At 36.5% G+C, this 27,470-nt stretch overlaps 2 protein-coding genes across 3 annotated transcripts in view; both read left to right on the top strand.

Moving 5' to 3' along the window:
* The window catches only part of LOC105451895 (cadherin-23), a 16,581-nt gene extending 7,240 nt beyond the window's left edge, over positions 1–9,341 (top strand). The window contains exons 6-26 of the mRNA XM_011692619.1: positions 445–574; positions 1,351–1,718; positions 1,872–2,010; positions 2,141–2,396; positions 2,557–2,831; positions 2,917–3,242; positions 3,413–3,724; positions 3,786–4,059; positions 4,219–4,519; positions 4,744–4,939; positions 5,106–5,263; positions 5,387–5,568; positions 5,748–5,971; positions 6,058–6,246; positions 6,343–6,636; positions 6,704–6,943; positions 7,093–7,278; positions 7,384–7,520; positions 7,640–8,031; positions 8,313–8,577; positions 8,811–9,341. Coding sequence (XP_011690921.1) covers positions 445–574; positions 1,351–1,718; positions 1,872–2,010; positions 2,141–2,396; positions 2,557–2,831; positions 2,917–3,242; positions 3,413–3,724; positions 3,786–4,059; positions 4,219–4,519; positions 4,744–4,939; positions 5,106–5,263; positions 5,387–5,568; positions 5,748–5,971; positions 6,058–6,246; positions 6,343–6,636; positions 6,704–6,943; positions 7,093–7,278; positions 7,384–7,520; positions 7,640–8,031; positions 8,313–8,577; positions 8,811–8,922 — 4,956 coding nt within the window. The 3' untranslated portion in view covers positions 8,923–9,341. The remainder of the gene's footprint in view (positions 1–444; positions 575–1,350; positions 1,719–1,871; positions 2,011–2,140; positions 2,397–2,556; positions 2,832–2,916; positions 3,243–3,412; positions 3,725–3,785; positions 4,060–4,218; positions 4,520–4,743; positions 4,940–5,105; positions 5,264–5,386; positions 5,569–5,747; positions 5,972–6,057; positions 6,247–6,342; positions 6,637–6,703; positions 6,944–7,092; positions 7,279–7,383; positions 7,521–7,639; positions 8,032–8,312; positions 8,578–8,810) is intronic.
* Positions 9,342–10,993: 1,652 nt separating this feature from the next.
* Positions 10,994–26,770, top strand: LOC105451852 (cadherin-86C). Of its 2 annotated transcripts, XM_011692557.1 has the most exons (18): positions 10,994–11,381; positions 13,890–14,095; positions 14,203–14,444; positions 14,641–14,724; positions 14,797–14,922; positions 14,994–15,134; positions 15,316–15,439; positions 17,066–17,258; positions 17,530–17,773; positions 17,998–18,156; positions 18,286–18,612; positions 18,731–19,115; positions 19,253–19,481; positions 19,659–19,905; positions 20,340–20,565; positions 20,731–21,082; positions 21,243–24,984; positions 25,068–25,188. In XM_011692557.1, the coding sequence occupies exons 2-18, from the start codon at positions 13,891–13,893 to the stop codon at positions 25,095–25,097; spliced, it is 7,056 nt and encodes a 2,351-aa protein (XP_011690859.1). In that variant the 5' UTR covers positions 10,994–11,381; position 13,890; the 3' UTR covers positions 25,098–25,188. The 2 variants fall into 2 exon arrangements, with proteins under 2 accessions (XP_011690859.1, XP_011690851.1); XM_011692549.1 differs by having other exon boundaries at positions 21,243–26,770.
* Positions 26,771–27,470: the final 700 nt, after the last annotated feature.

The following is a 27,470-nucleotide window of genomic DNA, read 5'->3' as shown; positions in this document are numbered from 1 at the left end:
GCTCTTCCTATGTCCTTCTTATTATTATCAATTTTGTATTACAGAATAATTTTACAAAGGAAAGAAACATATATGGACATATTTTGCATATAATTATATATAATCATATGCGGAACTTTTTTGCCCGAGTGCTATATCTATTCGAATAAGATGCGTTTGCTAAAAGTTAAAAGAAATGTTTTAAACGTTACAAGGATATTATTTAATAAAATGCAATACGCGCGCGGACATTACGTAAGATAAAAGCCATACGCCCTACCGGATAGTTCACTGACTTTTCTCTGTAAAGTCAAGCGCAGTGAAGGGTGAACAATGCTAGAAGATAATTATCTACATAAGCGTCGTTACAGTTATGGCCATTTCTTTAAGGCAACTTCCTGTGAGATAGAGTTTACTTACACTTAATTATTCGAGATATAATATTTAATCATTCTCTCCCTCCAGGTAAATACGGGAACCACCGCGATTTTGATCAAAGTACAGGATGTGGAGGACCAACCGCCGGAATTCATAGCCATGACGCCTGTCGCAAGGATCAGCGAAAATGTTAGGATTGGCACATCTGTTTTACAAGGTCAGCATTATATCTCGCGAATAAAGCAGCGCTGAAAATACTTCCAATTTGCAGGAAATAATTTTTATTATAAATTTAATGTGATAAAATAGAATAAATGAATAAATAATAAAATTCCATTTATAATGGATGATGCCTCTTAATTAAGATGAGAAATTAACTAAGATGCTGTAATGGACAGCTTTCAGCCAATTAATTTAGAATTTCATTTTTTGACATACTTCGACAGACACGCACGCAACGATATACATGCGCACACACATCACGCGCGCAACTTCTGTTTTTAAATGCTGCAACAATTACAAATCTAAAGGATCTCGCTCTAATAATCGCATATGATACGCTCTTTACTCTATTATGACGGAAGACTAACGCGAGAAAAGTACGATCGCAAAAAGCTATGATCCGTTGTTCCTTCATTAATGCTCTTTAAAACTAGGATAGCAGCAAACTGACACTCTTAGGAATTGGATAGCTAAAGCATTATATGAGCTGCGATGATACATTTTGAGTTTTGTTTTGTGGATATGCCTAAGATAAAGATTAATTCTGATCTATTGAGAAAAATTTGAAAACTTAATGATGATAAATGTTATATACATATATTTATACAAATATTTTTTTCGTTCAAAACAAGAACAAATTATATTCTTGAAATATTGAACGTCAATCGTTTTCAAAGATTATTATGATCTCGATACTTTCAATGATTATGAGACTTTCTGTATTATAAGATCTTGCGGCTCTAATAAGTGTGACAAAAAATTTCGTTACAGTTCGTGCTGTGGATGGTGATAAGGGGATAAACAATAAAGTGACTTATAGCATCACGAAAGGTCCGAGATATCTGTTTGATATCGATGCGACTTCCGGCCTCGTGTTCACCAGAGCGCAATTGGATAGAGAGGCTGAGGAGAATAGCGATGGCACTTTCATTCTAGAAATTACGGTGAAGGAAGTATCGAAGATTAATCCACCGCCGTCTGTCAGTACCGAGGTGACCATTATTCTTACCGACGAAAATGACGAAACGCCGACATTTCGAAGCATGCTGTACCATGCCGAAATAAACGAGAACGCGCCGGAAAATACGCCAGTTAATTTCATTGGCGATGCTGTGCCAGAAGTTTTTGATCATGACTTGGTAAGTTGAGAATAGTGAGAAAAATTATTTCTTAAAAAATTTGACATTCAAAAAGAAATTAATGTTTAAAAAAAGCTGCTTGCTTAGAAAATAATTTTCTTCTATTAACTTTTGTGGAAACGTTCTTTACAATTATAATAAATGTTTTTTCAGGGTACCAACGGCACATTTCGAATATTTATCGAAGGCGATGGTGGGATGTTTGATGTAACACCGTTTCGCGGAATCAATGAGGCACCGTTTTTAATACGCGTTAAGGATTCGAGTAAACTCGATTTTGAAAAGATATCCGGTAAAGGCGTACACACATTCGTCTTCTTTATAAGACATTACAATTAAATTAGACTGTTGAAATATTAACGTTACGTATTCGTCTTGTACTGTGTCACGTGCAAAACTTACGGATTATTTGATTTTTCCAGTGGTAAATTTCACTCTCGTCGCGAGAGAAATCTCGCCGGTTTTGCCGAAATATAGCGCGGTACCAGTTACGGTCTTTATAAAGGATCAAAATGACAATTATCCCGAATTTACGAAAGATATCTACGAGGTCTCGATACCTGAGAATTGTGTCGAGGGAACGACCGTGGCTTGGGTACAGGCTTTGGACGGAGACAGCGGTAACTTTGGAACGCACGGAATACGATATACAACTTTAGGCGGTAGCATTGCGCATGCGTAAGATAAATAAATTATCAAAATAATTCTTAGAATTATATTCCATGTAATTCTATCATAATTTCATATATTTACTTTTTGCCCAGTATAATTACAGAAGGTCTAACGTCGGTAGTAAATAAAATAATGAAAGTAGACTATAGCAAATTTATTTTCGTAGATTGACGATGGATTCTCTCTCTGGCGTAATCACGGTCAAGCATCCTGGACCCAGTTTCGATCGGGAATTAGTCGCTCGGCATTATCTCACCGTCGAGGCGCGAGACCATCTCGGAAAAGGGAATCGCAACTCCGCGCAATTGATAGTTAATATTGATGACGTTAACGACAACGCTCCTATATTTCTGCAAAATAAATACGAGGCGGTGCTGTTGGAGAATGAAGATCACTTTGAATCGCCTCTAATTGTCGAAGCGTCCGACAACGATCTGAATGGTCAGCATTTAATAAATAAAGAAATGAATAAAATGTATATCACTACCTAGTAACTATGGTGTGTCATGCTTATATGTCTGTACAGGAACGCGAAACAGTGAAATAGTCTATGCCCTGGTGTCAAGCGAGTTCTCCCGAAACTTTACCATCGATCCGAAACGCGGAGTTGTTACACCCGCTCGTCCTCTGGATTATGAGGCTCTGCCTATCAATCAGGGACACAAAGAAACGATCATTCGTCAATTGAGATTGACAGTGAGAGCCAGAGATTTGGGCACGCCGAGTCTGACTTCTGACGTTCCTCTGATCATTTATCTGAGAGACGTTAACGATAATGCTCCAGTTTTTGAAAGAGCTTTGTATAAGAGAAATATTCCTGAGGATTTGCCAGGTGGCACGAGTATTGTACAAGTATGTAATTATCATATAATATTAGATACGTTATATAAGAGGCTGTCGCAAAATTGTAAATACAAATTTCTTAATTGCTTAAAAGTAAGAAATAAGAAAAAGTTTAGCAGAAACTGACTTTAGACACAAGTTATCGAGGATAAATCATGAATAAATATTTATTTGCACAGGTGAAAGCTTGGGACAAAGACCTGTCCTCGCCGAATAACAAGTTGGTTTACCGAATTCAGAGCGGGGCCGGAGACAAGTTTGTAATTAGCCCCGAGACAGGCGTGATCCGAGTGGCGCCGGGCTCGAACTTAGATCCGGATCTTACGTCGCCGAAAACCACGAGATATAACTTGAACGTTATCGCCATCGACAGCGGTACGGAAATTCAACTGACGGCCGAGGTTCTCGTGAACATCACGATTCTGGATGTCAATAATAAACCGCCGTTTTTCATCGACCCCGGGACTGTTATTATCAGGGAAAACACTCAGGTACGTTATCAAACGCTTGTCCGCTGATTTCTCAATTTTATCGATAAACAAATGACTTCAGGTCGGTGCTTACGTTCATCGCATAGTGGCGCAGGATCTGGATGCAGCTCCGATTCTGCGTTTTCGCGTTGATCCCAACTCATCGGAGGCACGAAATGAGGAGGGTACTTTGATCAAAGTGCAAGAGTATGACTACCTAGCAGCGCTGGAGTTAAATGCACTGGATGGCTTACTACGTATAGTAAAATTATTAGACAGGGAGAGAGTGGAAACTATTAGACTGGGGCTTGTAGTCGAAGACTTGGCCGCAGTGAGAGGCTTGCAAACTGCATCCGGTTAGTTTTAAAAGTAGTTTTTACATTTGTAAACGGCGAGATCTTTTCCCGCAAGAGTTAATATAAAACCTAATCAAGACAAAAGTTTTTGAAATGTTTACAGAACTTTTTTTGTCGCAAGTATTTCATTAAAATTCAATAATATAAAAATATTTGCAGCTACGCTGAGTATAATTATCGATGATGAGAACGATAATAATCCTAAATTCCGAAGACCATTTTACAGACGTTCTGTTACGGAAAACAGTAAAAATGGCGTTAATATCGCGAATATTGTTGCCGATGACGCCGATAAAAATCGTAGCATTACGTATTCCTTACAAGGCCCGAAAGAGATCACTGACCTCGTGCATTTAGATCCTGAGACCGGAGAAATGGTTGTCGCTAACAAAATCGACAGAGAAATATATTCATGGTTGAATTTAACTGTTAAGGCCACAGATTCTGGAATTCCACCTCGGTAAGAATTATGCTGCAATATAATAATTATTAGGTTATTATATACGTTATGTAAATAGCACATAAATCTCTTTTCACTTTATTGCATTGTTATATTTAATTTTAGAGATATCAGAAATTTATGAGTAATTAAATTATATTTTTTTAACATTAAATAAGTGATAAAATTCTAGCATTATTTTTTGTTACAAACTACATCAAAGTACATTGTGTTTAATTTTGTAGATCAGGTGTATCAGAAGTATATGTTCAAGTCTTGGACGAAAATGACAATAATCCGTATTTTGTTTCGAACATCAGTAACGTGACTGTTATGGAGAATTCAAAAATTGGCACAGAAATCACTGTAATACAGGCAGCAGATTCTGATAGCGGAGATTATGGGAAAATCACTTATCTTTTAGACAGAATGTCATCTCAGGTATGCGAAGCTTGCATTTTCATAATAATACGCAAAGAAATTTTTTATAATAAGTCTACATTTATCTGTTATTTTGCAGCGCATTTTAGCTTTTATTGTTCGCTCAGAGCAAAGTAATGTAATAATTGTACATATATTAACTAATACAGCTTGTTATTTCAAACAGGGGACTTTCGCTATTCATCCAGAAACAGGATCGCTGACAGTGGCTGACGTTCTGGACTGGGAGACCAGACACACTTATGTTTTGGTCATAGAAGCGTGGGATAATTATCAATTTGGTTATACCGCGGGAGAGTCTCGAAATGCATTTAAGCAAATCCAGTATGTCCGCAAAATTTCAAAATACAGTTTCTCGATCTAATGATAAATATGATTTTTCTAATTTAATTTTAAACTGTAAATCGCTTAAACAGCATTATTGTAAAACAAAATATATTGTTTTAGAGTTACAGTCATCGATGTAAATGACAATGCTCCGAAAATGGATATACCTCAAAATTGCATCTCAATATCTGAATTTCATGATATACGGGACTTAATATACATTATAAAAGCGAAGGACGCTGATGACCCGACCACGCCAAACGGACGCGTTATAATTAGGATCACTTCTGGCAATGAATTAGGTGCGCAATTAATTTTTGAATATTGCTCAAGCAAATGTAATGTTTGATATCAGCAATGCGTAACGCAAATATGTATATATTCAGAAATTTATGAAATTCTGTAAAACAACCAGCGTATCTTCTCAAACATATTAAATATAATTGGTTTCGAATGATATCGATGAAATTTTGATTAACAGGTTTATTTATATTGGAACAAACGGATTATTGGACGGCAAAGATAAAAGCTGCTCAACCACTGAGAGGAAAATTTGGAAATTACACGTTAAATGTCGAAGTACGTGATCTGGGAACACCGTCGAATAAGAATAATGGAATTTTGAAAATTTGCGTCACCGATTACAATGATAATCCTCCTTTGTTTATAAGTCCCCAACACAACACCACCATCCGTGTTCCGGAGGTTCGTGTTTCGTGGCCAATTTGCATAATGCTGTATTTCTAACGCGCACGAAACGGCATTAATGTTGTAACAAAATCGATTTTCAGAATGTAACAATAGGAAGTCCGATTATTCAGATCGAAGCGAGAGATGCCGATACGGGATTAAACGGCGATGTGCATTATCGTTTAAAGCAGGATCTCGCGGGCCATTGGAAGACCTTTAGCATTGATGAAAAAACAGGCATGATATCCTTAAAGTTACCGCTCGACAGAGAGACTCAAAAATTATACGAGGTAGGCATATAATCGTGAAATTTTAATTTTATCTTCTATTAATTATTTTATACATTTTTTCTCGTAAATAAAACTGACAAAGTATTTCCGACATAGATACGCGTCGAAGCATACGATTTGGGTATCCCGACGCCTTTAAGCTCAGATCTCGATCTAATTATTTATGTGCGGAACATCAACGATTTCGAGCCGCAATTTTCAGTGAGCGTTTTTAACATTAATTTCACGGAGGAACATCCGCCAGGATCGGAGAGGGTAATACTCCCAGAAACGTTCGACAATGACGATGTTGACGATTTGGACGATCCTCCCACTCAAGTCTGTTATTTCATAATTGGCGGAAACGACGATGGACTGTTCGTTTTGGACATTTATAAACATGAACTTGGCGTAAGTCGCTGAATAAATTATTTTTTATATTTTTTTCTTGATGACTTCAATATTATTTATCATTTAGACTGCTAAGTTACTGGACAGAGAACAGCAAGAAGAACATACATTGCTTATTAAAGCAACGGAGGATTGCAAGACCGTGCCAGAAAATCAAACAACGTTCGACAAGGCTGATGCCACTCTATTACAAGTCATCATAAAAGTTGACGACATTAATGACAACGCACCTCAATTTATTAAAAACGTTTTTACGGGTGGCGTTACTACTGAAGCCGACTTTGGCACGCAATTTATGCACATAAAGGTAACTTTGTATAACGCTCTAAAAAGCATCTGATCTTTCTTTATTTTTTATCGCTACATTATTTAATATTAATTAACAGCATTAATTAGTATTTAATTTTAAGTGCTTAATATTTTTAAATGTGTTTAATACGTAAAAGTATGCTGTAGGCAATTGATGCGGATGCTGGCGAGAACGCTGTACTCAGTTATTATCAAGTGGGCAAAATTCATATGACGTTAACTGAAGGCTTCGAAAATATGCAACTGCAACCTTTTTTAGTAAATAAAGATGATGGAGCAGTGAGTTTAAATTTTGATCCTCAACGAGGGATGAAAGGCTACTTTGATTTCATGGTATATTTATGTTAGCGATATATATCATTTTGATCTATTTTATTTAATATAAAATAATAAGATAAAGTGACATATTGTCTATACAAGAATATTGTATAAATACAGGTACTTGTTAACGATACATATGGCTTGCAAGACACTGCGAGAGTTTTTATCTATTTGTTACGGGAGGATCAAAGGGTTCGTTTTGTTCTCCGTCAACATCCGCCAGAAGTCAGAAGTCGAATTGAGAATTTCCGAGAGTAAGTGCAACACATTTCGCAATGTATTATTGTATAATATCAAACTAGAAATTATGAATTTTCATTAAAATTAAAAGATAAAGATATTTTAGCTGATCATCTAAATTTTCCATTTACAGAGTTCTGGGTAACGTCACTAGTGCTATAATTAACGTTGACGAATACAAAGTGCATGAAAACCAAGACGGTTCTGTAGACAGAACGAAAACGGATTTATATTTGCACCTCGTAAATCGTCGGGACAATTCGATCCTCGAGGTATCCGAGGTCCTCGAATTGGTCGACCGAAACATCGAAAAACTCGACAACCTATTCAAGGAGTTCAACGTCCTCGATACGCAGCCAGCGAAGCCTGAACCGATTATACAATACGAACAAGCTGGAACGACTTTCTGGCTTCTCACATTGACCCTATTTCTAGGAGCTCTACTGATTCTGTGTGTCGCTTTATGTTTGTCCCAAAGGGCGTCTTTCCGTCGACAACTGAAAGCGGCGAACGCATCACCGTTCGGTAACTTGAAATGCAAATAACTCTACCAGTTCTCTCCGGTTCTTCTCATTTTGCCTATTGTCCGCCACTTGTTAGAACCTCTATCGAGTTAATGTGCCCTACTTTTAGAATTTCAATGTAATTGACAAAGTTCTGACTTTTCCACGTCGAAAGTTTTAGAATTTATGAAGCGATTTGCCAATTAAATATCTGTGAGGAAATATTTTTCGTGTAATTTTTATCACAATATTACTTCCAATGTTACAATAAATTTCATTTGTTCTATTGTCATATTGTCAAAGGTGCGTCAGACTCGGAATTTATCAGAAGTCCTGGTCGCGTTCCGAACACGAACAAACACAGCGTCGAAGGATCGAATCCCATATGGATGCACGCTTACGAAAACGAGTGGTTCAAGAACGACGAGTCGTTTAGCCATACGTCCGAAAGAGATTCTCTCGACGAGAATGCGCTTAATAACGAAGAGATGATGAATGAAGCTAACACAAACCAAAGAGCTGAGGATAAACCATATTACATAGAGCCAAGAATTTCCACTATTTCTAGGTATGAAACTACTTTTCTATTATGTTATACCGTTTATTCCTGATTGAAACCGATATAATTTTAATAAGTCGAAAATGATCACTGTATATATATATATATATATATATATATATATTATTAGTGACGATTACAATTGAATTTTTTTCAATTTTATTTCATGTATATCTATATATCTTATATATCTATATGTAATCTATATATATATATATATTTTTTTTTTTTTACTATTACAGTGTGGAGAGTATCGATATTCAAAATAATTTTAACAGAAATTCACCAATTTACTCAGGACAAAATACAATCGTCAATCCCCTGGGAAAAAAGATCGAAACGACGGAATTATAGCAAATCAATAAGTATTGAGGTCACGTGTGATTCACGCTATGCCACTGAATATTCCTTAGATGCAGAATAAAGCCCGGGAATTATTTTGTAAATAATTATGTTGCATAAAGAAGATAGAATGATTCCTCATCGGCTGTTGTAACTACACAAGACTCCTACAAATTATTTATTGTAACAAATTTAGCATATAAAAAATAATGTATATTTAATTCATAATTGATATGTATTTCAATGAATGAATTTGATATGTATGTAACGCAAGAGATATTTTTTATTATTATTATGAGTGCTGAACTTTTTGAATGATTTAATTTATACTTTAATATTAGTCAACATCTACTTGCACAACGACTTATCGTACAATAAATTTTTGTACACCTTTGTATTTTTTATAGACAAATAAATGATTTTTTTCAGTAGATTCTGTCTTCCTATTTCCTAAACAAACAATTCTTTTCCGGATAGACCGTTAATGTTAAATACAAATTAAGAAACGAAAAACGCCGTTAAGTTATTTTCACAGGATTTAATAGATGCTTTAAGAGCATCAATTTATTAGATTGCCGTTGGCAAGTTAATTGTGATATTACGTACTTTTGAGTTTTAGCTGCGTTGAAAGTCCGACGATTATGCGGCGCGTGATTTATTTGAATCGATAAATTGTAAGATTCACATAGTATAATATTATCGAACATCAAGATCCGCTTGGACCGTATTGGAGCGTTTTTCGATTCTTAATTTCTTTCTGCTTAGAGCGAAAAAAGTAAAATCGCGCTAACAGGTACAATTAATCGCACTAATTATTCTTGCAACATCTGACAGTAGTCGACACACCTAATACACATGTATGACAGAAAATTAAAAAGTACGAACAATGATCGAGGTTGTATTATACGTAGCAGGTCACGGGTTGAAAAGTTAGGTAGCCGAGGAAACGGTTACCTATTCTCTTATCGTCTTCCTGAACGTCAGGGTTGCGTGCAACCTCATGCTAATCCAAAGCGGCTATATAACCGACCGGTCAGCGGTCGACTTCAAGCCGGGTACAAGCCTCTTTAAAGCGTTATGGCGTCCTTTGGCCTTTCCATATACATCCACAATTATGATGGCGTACACGTTCCACCGGTCAAGAGTTATCGTCCGGCAATAGAACTATTAAAATGCAAAAACGTTTGAAAATCTTTTCACGCGTATGAATCTAATACACTCGTTCAGATCATGTTCGTTTATAAACGTTAAAAGCGTAAATAACAGATAATAAATAATATTTGCAGTAATAAGACATAAATAATTTTTTTACATTTTATTAGAAGTATTTCAATATAAGAAACTTAATATTGTATTGTAACTTTTTGTCATTACTGTTTAAATTAGTGAAAGAGTGCGCACTAAATTCACGACTGTGGCCCTTAGAGATTAGCCGTCTGATGTTTATCAGTATTCCTTTTCCAATAAACACGCAAAGAAGCCTTTCGTATTTGGGGGATCGCGATTAGCTTCTACTATCTGATGCATCGAGACACGGAGTCAACTACATTTTTTTTTTTATATTTATGGAAACAAATTGTTGACAAACTCATAATATTATTTTACATAATACCTCATTAATAATTAAAGAATTAAATGTGAATCCAACTCACGTTTTAAAAATTTGGAGAAATTAAGTTTTAACAGAGCAGAATAATCAAACATAATGTACTTTATAGTACTTTGCTTAAGGTGTGTATTACAACTCTATGTATTACAACAAGAAAATTTCATTTATTTTATTAAAAATATTTGCTTCAATTTAGAGTTTTACGAAATTTATAAACCGCTAACATGACTCTTTCGAAAAATATACATTCGTATTATTTTATATAAAAAGTAGAAGAAAGTAATTATCATTTGTGCATTACGATTATTTTACTTGATTGCTTTGAGCAATTGCAAACACTCGAGAGCCTGTTATCAGTTACAGATAGTTAAGTGCTTCGATATTATGATGGAGGGGATGGTCGTCGTACACGTGACTCTGTAGAACCGCATCAACGTGGGGGGTTGAACAGTACAACCCCTTTCACACGCGCGGAGTACGCGGCCGCGTGAAGTGTGCTTCCACGCGATCCTCGAGAATGCTGCTTCTGAATCGTAATTGTTCGCCATGTACTTCAGTGACTTCTCACAAGTGTGATTACCGAAAAAGAATAATGAACGTATGATAATGCAAACTCAAACGTCGAAACCTACGCGCGAAAATACTTATGTGACAGCGAAGCGAACGACGGAGAATATAATGTTAAAAATGTCGAAAGGAGAGTTAGCTTCTCGAGAATTGTTCGCGAAGAAAGCAAGAATCACAAATATTTTTGTTTCGGAAATAAGTGTGTCACTGCCAGAAAAATCGTTCGATCTGTGATCAATGGGTATTCGCAGAATCATGAACTATTCAACGATCTCGTGATTATCTGTGTTCTCAGGTAAATTTAATGTCTTTTAGATAGTTTTTGATTTATATTAAATTACGGTTTTAAATTACACAATAACAATAATATTTATAAGTTCTAATATAAATTTTCTTCCACAAATTATTTTTACAATAGTTCGCAAACTTTTAATAGCAATGCCATTTTCATAGTGTAGATTTTACAATTATATTGTTGAGTCTCAATGCGATATGAAATACAATGACATTGTTTATTTCTCAGTCACAGAAAAAATAAATCATCAATGCAGAACACTTTTTAATCTTTGTTATAAAATGAAAAATTGTTTGTAGACTCCACATTTAAAAGAAATATATCATATATTAAACATTGAATGCAATATTATTACATTAATAACTTTTTTCTCTACCACTCTCTTTTGATGTAGTACTATTTTATAATAAAAATTTTAAAGCCGACAAGTAATTGTTTTCCTAATACAATTTCGCGGAAAATATCATTAGAAAGTAATAGAAGGTTAATGACTTTTCTATTAATTTGCAATGAGATATCGGTATTGTATATGTATGACGGAAATGTCGATGCTGAATCGACAAGATATATCGACATTCCTCACGTGCACTGAAATTTCGCGGTACACAATATAAATCGAGCATGAATTTATTTATTATATATTTATAAGACTGACAAAGGTTCACGTGGATTTTCAATCGCGTCCACGGATAAGTATCGATTCTAAGTATCCAACAATGCCGACACAGGTTGTGAAAAAGGAAAAGCCTATCGATCGTCTTGGCGTGGACACTGACCGGCGAAAATATAGTAAGACAATGTGCGCGTGGACAGGTTAAAGCCCACTTCATCGTTATACAAACGAGACTTACTACAGATCTACGTACAGAGTCGATACTGAATATTCCATTGAATGTCTTACGTTCGCTACACCATAGAATATTTATGCAATGTCAAGGCATGAGACATTGACAGAGCATATCCGTTGCAGATAGGAATAGAGTGCACATTGTATGGGTAGAAATGAATATTCTCGATAGGAAAAAAAGTCTAATAAAATTATATACATGTATATATAGAATAATATAAGTGACTCTACAGTTAAATAATAAATAAACTCTATATCGTGCGTTTAACGTATCACTTTTAAACGGCAATGCTTCAATAATTAAAACGTGATACATTTAAAGAAGAAAAGTTTTGAAAAGAAAAACACGTGACTGTCAGTATTGGAGATACTCGAATATAGACACACGTTTTTATCGAATTAAACGCTCAAAAGGGAACAGACAAAACGATCGATCAGCGACCATCGAACAATTTGACCCGTTTATCTGTACGTTGGATACTTATTTAGTAGTCACGCATTGATAATTCTTTAGACACGTTTTAGATCTTTTCATTTTTAATTAATTTCCCCATTTTATTTTTCTTATCTTGAAACGAAAATATAATTAAGGTGGTAGAAAATTATATGTAGAAAACTAAAATTTTTTGGGGGAAAGAATTATTCAAAGAAAGCGTTTTCAAAAAATTTACTGTCTTTAATATAACCTGCATATAAAGAACTTTATATCACGGTTATATATTTTGCGCATTTGTTGGAGAAAAGAATACATCTGATAAGTAAAATGTGTCATCATAAAGTTTCTGTGTCTACAGAAACACAGATGTACCGGATACAACAATATAATCTAGTTCTGTTATATACGACTATTTGATGACCCACATTTCCACATTCACTTTAACAATCGTATGTTATACTGACATACATAAACAAAAATTTCTAACGAAATAATCTTATCCACGATAATAATAAAGTCATATATGTTATAGAGTGTTCCAAAAATGATAGAAAATTAATATAACGTTGTAGAATATAAATAAAAATATGTTTATGTAAATTAATATAAAAATATTATTATAATTTATTTATAGGGAATGTTACATATTACGTATAAACAAATTATAGTAAAATAATTATTTATTAAATTTGAATTGACATATATTTTTACATTTTTAATTAATATGTTTTTAAAATATTTAAATATATATATATTTTTTTAAATACATATTAATAAATCTTTTTATTTAAATCGTATTGTATATATCTCTTATTCAATTCAAGTAAAAAAATTTATCAAAATTTAATTTGATAAACTGTATTAGATTGCATGTATTAAATTATGACTTGATACATAATTATTATTATATTATTAGGAAATTAGAACAGATTCCACTTATACGATTATTCTATTGTTTTGAGACGCGACAATGAGTACTCACGGCCTCATTTCATGATCATAAAATCGATATCTATACCATTGTATCAAAACTCGCCATCTTTTCGCTTATTATTAATGTCGATTATATGTAGATTATAGCGATATAGTATTTGTCGATTTGCTGTTACTTTATATTTAACTTTGGACTTTACAAAGTATAGGTTCGACGCCCTCTCCTTCTAAATGTCTTATACCTTATGCTCATTGCCTTACAGGCATAAGAAAGGCCTCTTTCTTCTTTTAGAATGCCCCTCGTAGGAGCATGGTTAAAAGCGTGGGTTTATTTGGGGCTCGTTTGCGGTTGGAGCAAAGGTGCACGACCACGTTTCGATACATCCACGGATATGGGATTGGTATTAGTTCCAGCGGATGCCGAAATCGATTCCGTGATCTTTCGATTACGCGCCACCGATCAGGATGCGGATTTTCCTCTCGTGTTTGAAATAACCGGTAATTAAAAAGGAAAAAAGAAATATAGCTATAAATATCGATTAGTTATTCTAAAATACGACCAATAGTCAGGAATCGAAATAATTAATTCTACATTTCGTTCGCAGCAACAATTACACCCGTCGTAAGAATCGACAACTTGCCGTGCACGTTGTACAACAAAGTCTGCCAGGCTAATGTAATTTTAACGAAACGCCTTATGCCGGGACGCCTTCACGATTTCGCCGTCAGGGTTCGGGACACTAAGGGAGACTCAAATTCGATGCAGGCTACCATTTCCGCAACGAACGCCACGACCTCGCGTGATAAAATATTCCCTCACATTCCTTCCCTGATAATGATACCTGAGGTATGTAATTATCAATGGCGCTTCTAACAACGTTAATTAGCGCGTGACGTAATTATTCCGACCTTAGAGGTGTAATGCTCTACAAGCTACTTTGGCACGTCATTAATTATCCCGGTGTAATACATCAGCATAAGCGCAAATTCAATTATTACGCAACGCGTAACATTGAGAATTAATCGCAAAAACGTATTAACAGGATGCTAAACCAGGCAGGGAATTAGATTACATTCTCGTACAAGCGAACTCTTGGAGCGGCAAACCAGTTTACATCGAATTATGGGTACGCGTTTAACGGTTACTTTGTAATTCGCGCAAATTAGGTGTTTAATATAAAGGTGTGACGTTGTTTTAGCAACCGAAAGAACTTTTCACTATTCGGCAACGACAAACAGCCACGCAAACGCGCGGGATCATTACGCTGATCGGGGAGTTGGACTTCGAGACGCAATCGATGTACACCCTCACCATTTACGCGACGGTACGCATAATTGTCAATAAACATAAAATACGTACGTGAGCGCGTCACTGATACAATATATTTCCAAGTAGGATCCTTACACGGAACCCGGAAAGGACACCAGGAATATCGCAGGACTGAATATCGTCGTCATCGTGCAAGATGTACAGGACGTGCCGCCAATATTTACCCAAGCACCCCCTTTAACCAGACTTAATAATTCTGTGCAAATCGTAAGTTAAATATATCGCTGTTCAATTTGCTTTAATTTAGTTGTCCGCATAAAAAAAAAAAAATATTTCAAGTGCTCTATTTTACATTCTATATAACTATCGGCAAAAACGTGATATGCTGGCTTTCTATTATTATTATTCAGTCACAGTAACTGCTCTAAATCATTTGTGTCATTTGTAGGGGGACGTAATATTACGAGTCCGCGCGGAAGATGGAGATAAGGGAAACCCGCGTGAAATCACGTACGGCCTGGTGTCCGAGGGCAACCCTTTCATACCTTTTTTCAACATTTCAGAAACAACCGGTGAGAAAAACTGTTGTACTTTCAACGTCTCGCGCAGCTCGACGGAAAGTCAAGAAAATGAGGAGAAAGTAGTTTCGTCGTCGACTGTGCTACATTTTATTCCGAATCCTTGGTTGCGTGCGTTCCAATTATGCTACGCGAGTTGAACGCGCTCAAGGTTTAAAGGACTTCTCCTATCGCGCAGATGCAAACCAGACTTCTAACGTGTAATTAATTTACTCGACGAGTTGAGTCATCGCTAATTCTCCGATCTATCGCGCGTCACGCGTCGTTTCCACTTGACAATCTCGACGGAGGGAAAAAGTAACGGCGTTGATTCATATTCTCCTTTGATACACAAGGCTGACCTCATTCCGCGAAAAGCGCTCGACAATGATTAAGCAGGGAAATTTGTTCGCTACCGTTTCGCTGATGTCGATCTTCCATTTCTTGATAGCGAAGCAATTTATTCCACCTTTCACGTAAAGTCCGCGGAAGAAATCACGTGTATGCTTGTCTTCACTGATTCACGCGCGCATTCTTTATTTTTTTTTTTTTTTACAAAAGTCTCAGACAAAATCACAGCAAACGTAAAATCTTGATGCTCATAAAAATTTCATATTTAAAAATGTACTCTAATATGATGACTAAATAATGACGTAAGAAAGCAAAAAGTATGCGAATAATTTCATTAAGAATCTACAGATAGAATAAAACAGAATAGTTTTAACATAAGTAAATAGAATTTGATTAATAAATAAGATTAATTTCGTAAAATTACCTAATAATTTTTTTTTAAAGTAAAGACAACTTTAAACACGAATGAAAAATAATGCCAACGAAACTCTTGTTATCTATCATCGTGTTCGCGGAATATCAGATTTTTCATAGAAGCCCAAGTAAGTCAGGTAAGAGCGCGAAAAATTGGCGCGGAGTAAACAGAAGGAGCCGAAGGTGGTCTGGAATAAGTCTGGACAGTCTACGGCCAAGTATCGATCGTTCTCAGGGGTCACTCTCTGCTTTTCAACCTGCGATGCTTATCATTCCACAGCAAGGAGCATGCGATACGTACTACGACTCCTTGCGTGTGGGGGTTCCACCTACATCCAGTGGTGTACACATTCATCCGTCGCTGCGAACGATTTCTTAAGTCGATTCCGCGGGTACATTATGTAAAATTATTGCCGGTCAGCGTGCGTGTACGGTACGAGCCGAGACGGAGAAGTAACAAGGATAAGGGAATTCGCGTCTATTATCTCCGCAATGTTTTATTCATATTAAAAATAGTCTATATAGCATCACTACAGTGGTTCTCCTAGAAATAACGAATCGCCTAACACAGAAGTAACGGACATGAGAGACATGTTGTACGATGCGAGACATGCGTAATGTAATAAATTAATGTTGCGAAAGATACCTAAAGATAATTTTGGAGAAAACAATATTTTAAGTAAAAATGTATAAAGTTTTAACGAATAGGTCTAATAATCACAACGGTTTTTGTTATAGCTGCTTAATTTATGATATTATATATCGAGTCATGCAACAGCAACCATTTTTAATAAATATTTTTAATAATTATTAATATATGTTATCAGTATGAAAGGTAATTAAGTTGAATAAAATATTGATCAATGGTGTGTTTAGGTGAGATTATTCTCGCTAAGCCTTTAGAGGAGCTCACGAAAATTACTCACGTTGGCGCTCCGGTTGTGCTCACCGTTGTCGCTGAGGAAATACGAAGATCTAGAGACGAGCCGCCGGCTCAGGCGACGGTCGTTGATGTCGGTTTCCTCCTTGGAGAACCAGGCAACAACCCGCCATATTTTGAGAATGATAAGTTGGTACCCGATGATTTTAGTAACGAGCACGTAAGAGTCAGGGCAATGTCTTTTCATGATTAACCTCTGACTAATAAAATCGTGACTTTAATATCATTATGCCTTCATATATTTTACAAATTATGTGGCATCATTACGCTTTCTTTAATTTTCCAATACTCGATCGTATTACATTATTCGTAATTCGTAACTAAGAGCACAATTTTTTATCGTATTGTCTCGTTAAATGTTTATAATATTTACTTATACTTTGATTTATACTATTTGTAGCTACGTTGCATCGATACCAGAGAATTTGGAACCAGGTTCCGTGATAATGTTCCCCGAGCAATATTTGACTAAAATCCGCGATGAAGACATCGGTAAGGCTGGTGTTTTCGCATTAAAGCTACAGAATAACAATGGTACTTTCGAAATAAATCCTCCTGTTGCTGAACGAACGACGGATTTTATTCTCACGGTGCGAGACAACGCTCTCATAGATTACGAGATGTACGAGAGTTTATCTTTTAAGGTATACCTAAATAAATGAAATTTATTAAATACTTTTAAGGTATTCTTAATGCAAAAATAATAGATAAAATGATTACATTTTATCGTTTCGATTGTATTATATTATTTTTATGTTTCTATTATTTAAAAACATTTAAAATAAGTAAAATTAATTTTATCAATAAGCATTAATAATCAAATACTGTTCAAATTTTTAAATAAATATTTAATTATTGCTGATTATAGATTATTGCTCAAGAAGTTGGTCCAGCGACAAATTTATCAGCATCAGCAACGGTCACAATATTTATACAAGATGTTAATGATAATCCACCAGTCTTTGAAGAAGAATTTTATGAAGTTACATTATCCGAAAATATTACCGCTGGAACACGGGTGATTCAAGTAATATATATAATATAATGCTTCTTTTAAATAAATATAATAAGAATAAACAATCGATAGTATATTCGATATAGTTAACAATTTGACGCGTTATATATTAATTCGGGGAAAAAACGATTTTACTGACAGGTGCATGCAACCGACAAAGATACCGGGCTTTTTGGCAGTATTCGATATACAGGCATAACAGGACGAGGAAGCGACGCTTTCGCGATAGACGCCGATACGGGATTAATCACGGTCGCAATGGGATCGTCTTTGGACCGTGAAATGGCAGCGCAGCTGCAATTAACTGTAAATGCGCGCGACGAAAACGGTAAAGGTAACACGGGTATAGTACCTTTGATAGTGAATTTGCTGGACGTAAATGATAACGCGCCGGTTTTCGAAAAAAGTGCCTACGAATTTACGTTAAATTCCGATTTGACGAATTTTTCCACAGCTGCCATTATAAAGGTAAATTTCGATATTTTTTATATTTTCGTTTTAAAAATTTTATTTGTAAGATTTTCAATTATAAAATATATACTTAATATTTCTGTGAAAAAAAAACTGTTTTAATTAATGCGTGTAGGCTACCGATGCTGATGCCGAATCACCAAACAACGAGATTCGTTATGAACTGATTCACGGAAATTATGAAAATAAATTTTATTTGAATGAGATTACCGGAGAACTGACGTTGCGATCGCCTATCACGAAATTCAGGCGAAAGAAACAAAGTGTCTATGATAATTTTCCGAAGAAATTACACAAAGGGATACAAAATCTTCAAGCAGAACACATAATACGAGAGATTGTGAGAAGAACAACAGTATCCCCGGATATGACAAATTTAACGGAAAGTGTTTCGGACGAAACCGAATTAAAACGCCAAGTCGGCGAGATAAAAAGACATCGAAGAAAACGAGCGGAACCCGATATCTTATACTCTTTAACTGCCAGGGCCTATGATCTTGGTGAATAGTCATATGATAAATGTAGTTCAGCAAAATAAATCGTAGACAAAGATTAGGAATTTCGTAGAAATTTTGATAAAATAAAAAGATATTCTTTACTATACTCTGTTCTTTTTTTCATTCACGCGATGTTCTAGGTGTACCTCATCTCGCAAGTGAGACTGAGATCTCCATCGTCAGAGGTACTGCTATGGAAGCTCGCATAATGATGTTTGTGATACCGGGAGAACGTCCAAATTTAACGAAAACCTCGGAGACATTAGCCACTATCACTGGTGGACGAGTTACCGTACTGGATACACGTCCTTACGAATCGGATAATAAAACCGGCGTAACAAGCAATACTGTTCCAGCGGCAGGGAAAAGGTTGATAGAAACTATAGTAAAATTTATCGTTTTCGCATTTCAAGAAAAGTAAATTTAAATGTCAAGAAAACGTTTATAATTATTTAAGAGTTATTCCTTTCAAATCGACTAATAAAAATTAAGAAAATTAAAATTAACACTAACAAATTGTTAATCTTTCATATTGCTTTTCTTTAGAACGATCGTGATAGCCCGCGTTGAACAAACCGAAATCGGTACCCCTCTGGTAGACGTGGAAAAAATTCGCAACACATTAGCCGCGAATGGGGTGGGCATCATCGGCGGCGCAGGTACTGCGCCCAATGGGTCTATGACGTATTACGGGACTACCACGAAAGTTCCAATCGATGGAGTAATTCACGATGGGGGAGATAGCGCGGGGACCTATGTAAACAAAACGATCAGCAATGTTCACGAGGAAGTAGTGAGTAGACGCTAATTGCCCACATTCGTTAATTTTATCGCGTGACACATCACTTTTATTCAGAATTATATTACTTGATTCACGTTTCGTAAAAATTGTATTACTTATTAACTTATCTTTTAATTAAATTAATTATTAATTTATTTTTTTAGACAATCTTAGATATATTAGAAAATATTTTCCTTTCTATACGTGTAATAAATCGTTTATTGTGGAATAGAAAAATTTGGAAAATAATTTGGTAAAACGAAGCATATGGATATGCAAATTTTAAAGCAGAATACAATGTTTTATCATTATTTTATTTATTTCAAGGTTTAGATTGCCTCGTCTTAAATTTTATTGAGTAGTCTTGCTATAAATCATAATTTTTCTTTTATCTCAGTTGGTAATTTTCTATTTTAGAAGAATGAGAAATCAGGGTTCTTTTTCAGACTGTGTACAAAGCGGAGAATAAACTACTCTTTTGGTTACTGATTATTCTGGGCCTGCTAATGTTGCTGGCTATCGCGGCGCTCATCATCTGCTGTATCTGCCCAGGCTGCCCATTTTACATGGCACCCAGAAAGCGCAGAGTTTATTCGTCGGAAACGCTTATTGCTCGATCCGATGGTCGACCGAAACGGCATCTTTATCGGAAACCAATGGCTGCGATCAACAGTAATTTGTCAACTATTTCATTTTCAAACGTTCAAATACATTCTCTTTAAAATAATTTCTTTAAATATTATAATCACATCTAGTTTCACGTGTTTTATAATTTAAAAAATTACCTCTATATACAAAAAAAATGTGATTTATTGACAAGAGCGATATATGAAACAGTAATTGCACCGAATGGAAGGAAGCAAGCTTGGAGCGCGGATCCAACTCGAAGAAACTGGCAATTCAATCGTCGAAACACAAAGAACGGTGGCTTAGCGTCACTTCCTGGTGACGTTGTGTACATTTCGGAACGTCCTCCAATCGACCAAGCGAATATCGAGTCATTAAGACTACGTGACGGACCGGCTTACGATCCTTCGAGGAGGAGGAGATTTGAAGAACAAGAGAGAATGTATGTGGAGGATGTCGAGGAGAGAAAGGCTAGAGATTACGATGCCACGGATGCAGATTCCTTGCAACGACACGAAATCGAGCGTGGCTCGGATATTCAGCGTCAAACTTACAGACAAAGGTAGAACGCGTTTATTTTCATAAATTTCCCTATAATGTCTATTTTATAATTATTTCCTCTTTTAAAATCAAAATTTTTAAAAGATATAATTGCAATAAGCAATAATTTCTCCCAATTAGAACAAAAGATTAATAATACATCGCATGTTATCCTGTTACAGATTTGTCGATCCTGAGTTAAATGAGATGGCGATAAGAGAGCAACATTTTTATCGCGAGGGTAACGCAGAGGTGCTGCAATTAGTAACGCGGGGACAAGTGGAGGACAGAAGTCAACGTCGTCATTATCCTACTTTTATAGTGGACGGCAAGGATGTACTTCTGCAGCGATTCATACAGGACCAGAAGGCGCGGCACGAGCTGCCGATGCAGGAAGCCGAGGTGGTGCGCACCATCGACTCTCATCAACGCTCGAGAAATTTATATCAGCACAAACAGGAGATTCTCCTTCTGCCGGAAGAACTGGACGTTAGACGTCGACGCGCGGAAGAATTGGAGTCCGGTATGCAAAAGCTGGCGATGGACGACGAATACGCGATGCAAAACGCAGACGCGGAGTCGCAGATACGGCAGGGTCGTCGTCAAGAGATCTCGACAGGCGTGCCCAGAGTATCGCCCAAAGACAGACCGTCGATCGTCAAAGATCAAGCGCAAACCATGACAGAGCAAACGTACACGGTTCACGATCTCGAGCTGGCGAGGCAGAACGTTCTCTTGACGAGGTTACTATTAGAGAGGGAATCTAGGCACGCTGGTGGCGTAATGATAGATACTGCAAGTTACTTAGAGACTCAAAGTCTTCCCGGGCAAGTGGCAATTGCGACGCAGACTGACAGAGTCGCTACGACACAAACGGAACGGCATGTCCGAAGCAGAAGTGACAACGACGAATCCGATGAGGATATTCGAAATCGAAAAAAGATGAAGAAACGCCACGGCGAGGGCGATTTGAGAACGCGGACTTTATGGATGAAAACACCCATCGAGGAAGAGGAAGGCCCGTGCTTTGATAAACGACTGAACATCTTAAGAAAGAAAGTGCAAGACGTGAAGGAGGGACGAAAGATATCCTTGCAGCCTGAAGTGCTGCGAGAGATCTCGGATTCTCTCGACGAGAATGGAAGCACTTATCACGAGGAAGCAAGAAAGTCAGCGAAAACTTGTCAACAATACAGCGAAGAGAGCAGTATTGGATATAAAGTATTGGGCGACGAGAAAAACGGTTCCTCCTCGTCGACGGAAATAGATAAGCAACATGAGAAATTTTCCGACGAGAAAAGAGCGAAGAGCTTGTCCTCTCCGGAGTCTCCGGAAATAAGTATCGATAACGGAAAATATTTTCGCGAAACGACGGAGAAGAAGAGTTCCAGGAAAGAAAGTAGAATAAAAAAGCAAAAGAAGGTAGAATCAGTGATAAAACCTAGCTTTCGAGTTTTAGAGAGAGAAATCACGATGCTAACGAAGAAGCTGAGTAAACTCGCTGATAAAAAGGTACCGCAAACCGGATCTGAAAGTACGAGTCAGGAGAAATCGAGAACGTCGAAGGACTTCAAGAAAGATTCGGATCAGAGTATATCGAAGAAAGCGGAAGACGTAAAGAAGCACAAACGATTTGAGACTTCTCCGAGTATATCGAAAGAGACGAAGAAAGAAAAATTTAAGTATCAGCAGCCGCAGAGGATGAGTGCCGGCAGTTCCGAGTACGAGGACGCGTTTGAAAAACAGGAGAAATCGAAGTTGGCTCCTCGTCAAGAAACCGCGAAGCACAAACAGCCAAGTAGCCATGCAAAGGTGAAGAGGCAAACGCCGATTGAACGTAAGGAACGCAAGAAGCAAATCATACAACAGGATCAAGAGTTCGAGAAGCGCAGAAGTGCCGCGAGTAAAGAAACCAGGTCGAAGATTGAGAAAACTGCCAAAGTAACGTCGCGTACGCAAAAATTAGCAGCGATTGGTCGTAAGGAGCATGTTCATGTGTCGGAGGAACTGAGTACGAGTACAAGTTCCGATCGTATGAATGGCAAAAAGGACTCGTTCAGTCGGGACTTCGACAAGAAGAGCACGGAGTCTTCAGAGGTCGCATCAAATCACGCGTTTCAACGAAAATCGAAACAGAGGCTAGATCACGTGAGCGAGAGATTCTCTGATGACTTTGTGACAAAACCGGAGACAAGAGACATCGATCAGCCATGCGCGCTTCATTCAACGATGGGCAGAAACCTGGAAAGGAAAGACATTGCGAACGGAGATATCGAAATAATACAACAATTTTCTGATGATTTCACAGTGGAACCACAGATAAAGAAACTGGAGTATCAAATGCAAACTGCCGTTGATAATGAGATAAATGGTAGTAGACAAAATGCGTACCACGATTTTGACAAAGAGCACATGAGTTTGAAGGAAGCCGCTACTGTAATTGAAAATGAACAAGGTATATCTCATGATTTTGACAAAGAACATTTGACGTTAAAGGAAACTGTTGAAGATCTCACAATTCTTCAAAATTTGGAAGATATGCAACGCAAAAGTGAGAAAATATTAGACATCGCAAGCGAAAAGCAATCTGAATTATTTGAAGCCTCTAATAAAGAGGAAGATAGCAGCAAAAAAACAATACCTACGGATTCTCTTGCTCTAGAAACATTAGAAGAACATCAAAGAGAAAAACTGCCTAATGGAAAAAGCGCCGTTGAAAAACGAACAGCTTATATGTCCGGAAAGCACAAGGAAGCAGCAGAAGAATCTTTCTATAAAACTGAAAAGGAAATTACAGAAAAGAAGGAAGTTATACTGGAAAAAGAATTACATGAAATACAAAGATTAAAAGATGCCGAAGAGACTGCGAGCGAAGAAGCGAATGCATTAGAGAAACGTATAGAAGAAAAAGAACATACGCGCAATGAATTATATGATATTATTTCATTAAAATCAGAAATAGAAAAAGATTCAAAAGATATTAAAGATGCCAAGCAGGTATTATATTCAAGCGAAAAAGACGAAATTGTAGAATTACATAAAACTGAAAGTGATCAGAGAGAAGAGTTAAGTCCTGAATCAAAGAAACGTATTGAAGAGGAAATTTCTTTGACGAAAGTTGCAATAGATGTCGGACAAAAGATGATAGAAGAATTCATGCAAAAAGAAAAAGAGGATTCACATGACGTAGAAAAATCAAAAGAACATATAACTCAGGAATTTGACGCCGAGAAAAGGGAAGAATCGACAACTGAAGCGTCTGAAGAACCATTTGATGTCAGTCAATCTTTTACAGACGATACTCGAAATTTAAATGGTTCTCAGAGAGCATTTTCAATCGATGATGATATATTGTACATTGACGAAAATAGTGACGAAGCGTCAAAATCAGATCGCGATCTGACTCAATCTGAGCCCACCGAACTATCAGATGTTATAAAAAAAACTTCTGATAAAGACGAATTGGAGCATTTAAGCGACGATCTAATCACGAAGACAGAAATTGAAAGTCATAAAACTGAGAAAGAATCCCACGTATCCCCTCAAAAAATACCTGATCTTCACGAGACAAAAAAGGAAAAACTTGATGAAGACGAGCTTCTTACGTCTTTAATGGATACTACTTCTAAAATAAAAACTATTGAAAAACAATTACAAGTCGAGCATGAACAAGAGAAAGAAGAATCATTTCTCGAAGAATCTGAGAAAACAACAGAAGAAATATCTGCATTAAAAGAAAGATCTGATGAAGAATTAAAACAAATAATTGATAAGGAACCTTCTATCGAACAGAAACACTTGTCGAAAGATTCGGATCTGCAAGAGCCAATTGTCAGTGAGCCAGACAGAACGGAGAGTTTTGTGATAATCTCTGAGAGCGCAGCAGTCGTAGAACCGCGAGACAAAGGAGAGCAGCAAGCAGACGTAAGCGTTCCAATTTTTAGCAACTTTATTGATGATACAATCGATGTTTCGGAGGAGAGCGACTCATCCAGTGATGTTTCCAGGAAAACAACGCTGACCACGAGACCCTATGATACCCCGCGCCATCGGCAAAAGTGGCAGCAGCAAGAAAGCATTGAAATAGCGGGAATATCTGGGGTAAGAACGTTCAAGGATGGAGATGCGAGAACAGGAATCGAACCAGAAGAAGATACCGACAGCAACTTGTCGCTCGATGAAATTGAAAAGACAGAAGATTCGATCACAAGCGAAGCGACGAGTGAATTAAAAGAAAATACAGACATCGCTGCTATATCTGAAAATATTTTCTCCGATGATAAAAGCATTTCGACCATATCTCTTTTAACAGACGGAAGTGATAAAGATATAGCAGACAAAGATTTCGAATCAAAAACTGAAATTGAAATTGAAGAAAATGATATAAAATCAGAAATAAAAAATTTATTGACGACAATTCAAGATATAATTCCCATGACTCTAAATATTAAAGAATTAAATGGCATGTCAAAAGAAAATATTAACAATGACATTTTGGTAACAAAGGAAAATGTGGAATCTAAAAGCGAGATTGCTACACCTCGTAAAAAGATCGAAAAAGTTTCCGAATCTGTGAAACAAGATAATAAAAGTAAAACTAGATTGCCTTCAAGAAAGTCTGAGCAAGTAGGTCTAAAAGAAAATAAAACAATAACTGAAAACATTGAAATAGACAAAATAAAAAGTAAGAAAAGTGACATATTATTAACTCCGGAAAAATATATTGCGAAAACTATATCTTCCGAACGTGTCGCAAAGAAGGGAAAGAAACCTGAGCGACCAAAGCCTTCTCCCGGAGAGAGAAAACGTGTTCCTGATAAATCAGAAGAAAAAACGACGCCGAGTTATTCTCAGCGTCGATCTCGCAAATTTACCGAGGGTAATTTAGAAGAGCAGACAAGAGAATCGCAGAAGCAATCATCACAAAGAGATGAAGAGCATCGCCAGAAACAGCAGATACCCAAATCAAAATTTAAGACAGACAAGAAATCTACAATTTTCCCAAAAACTGGCGAAATCGATGTGAGTAAAACGCAATCGAAGTACATGGCTTGGTACAATAAGAAACGCGAGGAGGCGGAGAAGAAGAGATTGGAGAGGAAAGCGGCGGATGACGAGGAACAGTTACCGCGCTGGGTAAGTAGGGGTTTGAAGCAAACGACGAAGCAAAGAGAAAAGTTAACTATGGAGCGCAAAACGCCAGAGATAACGCCGCGTACTAGACGCAAGGTCAAACCTCTGGTGAACGTCGAATCCGAGCAGTTGAAGGCTATCGTGCGTCAAGGGCGAGAATTAAGAAAGGCCGAGGGCAACCTCAAGGAGGACCCGACGATTCAGATATTCGCCAGAACACCACCGGTCTCCACTTTGGACACGCAGCATCGTCTGCAGCAGCACTCGGAATACAAATACGAGAGAATACCACCGCCATTCTATCTTCATCCACCCCCGGCGCCGCATCCGTCGCCGCAGTTATCCCCAGAAAGATCCCTCGAGATACAACCGTGTCGGTCGCAATACGAACAATCCGAGGATGATCTGCATTCTGAGAATGCATTGCCGTTTCAAAGCGGCAGTCGTCTACGCCATCAGCAGCTTCTCGAGAAAAAAAGCGTCTTCGACATCGCGTACAGTGAAGCTGCACCATCGCAACTTCGATCTGATAGCACAACTCCGCCGTCCTAACTCATAGACATTGATATTCTTAGTATTATTTATATATGTTTCTATAAAAAATATATATAATACGATATTGAATAAAATTATCTATTTTGCAAATATTATATAAAATTATTTCAATTATGCATTTCCAATTATGTAATTATCGTTATATCCTTAGCATAAAAAATAACAATTTTATATATACTTATTTACAATAAAAATAGAAAAATGAAATCTTGTACATATATTTTATAGTTTCTTATTGATTAGTATTAATTATTGCATAGTATTAATTTTTTTAACCACTCTCGTTTCCTTTACTGCCGATAAAATATTATATAGATTTATCTTTAAGGAAACGTAGGTGAATTGATCAATTTTATATTAAATTTTATTATTCGAGTATATACTAATGTTTATATTAATACTTGTAAATAAATATATGTATCAAAATCTACATTGTACATAATTAATTTCGTTTTCCCTTCATTAATTCCATTTTCTATTTCTTGATTATATACATATATGAAGTATAAATTATAAGAAATATTTTATTTTAAGTTTAATAATTTTTATTTAGTATACTTCAATATCCTTAAAAACTGCTTTAGGCAAATATGTACGTATAATTCACTTAGAGTTACATTGTTTAATCGGAATTTATTATTTGTGTCTGTGTACGCAACCGACGTTACAATAATCATATGCATAGAAGTATAGTGAGAACTAGCTTCTGCCATTTCTGCTTT

This window comes from Wasmannia auropunctata, unplaced genomic scaffold (genome assembly GCF_000956235.1).
Source record: "Wasmannia auropunctata unplaced genomic scaffold, wasmannia.A_1.0 LD336106.1, whole genome shotgun sequence".
Taxonomy (NCBI): Eukaryota; Metazoa; Arthropoda; class Insecta; order Hymenoptera; family Formicidae; genus Wasmannia; species Wasmannia auropunctata.
The sequence above is the reverse complement of the archived record's forward strand: the minus strand, read 5'-3'. Positions and strand labels throughout refer to the sequence as shown.

Coding starts and splice junctions, on each gene's coding strand:
- LOC105451852 (XM_011692549.1), top strand. CDS start 13,891: ATGCCCCTCGTAGGAGCATGGTTAAAAGCGTGGGTTTATTTGGGGCTC. Junction 15,135..15,315: donor TTAATAATTCTGTGCAAATC/GTAAGTTAAATA, acceptor TGTCATTTGTAG/GGGGACGTAATATTACGAGT. Junction 15,440..17,065: donor CAACATTTCAGAAACAACCG/GTGAGAAAAACT, acceptor TGGTGTGTTTAG/GTGAGATTATTCTCGCTAAG.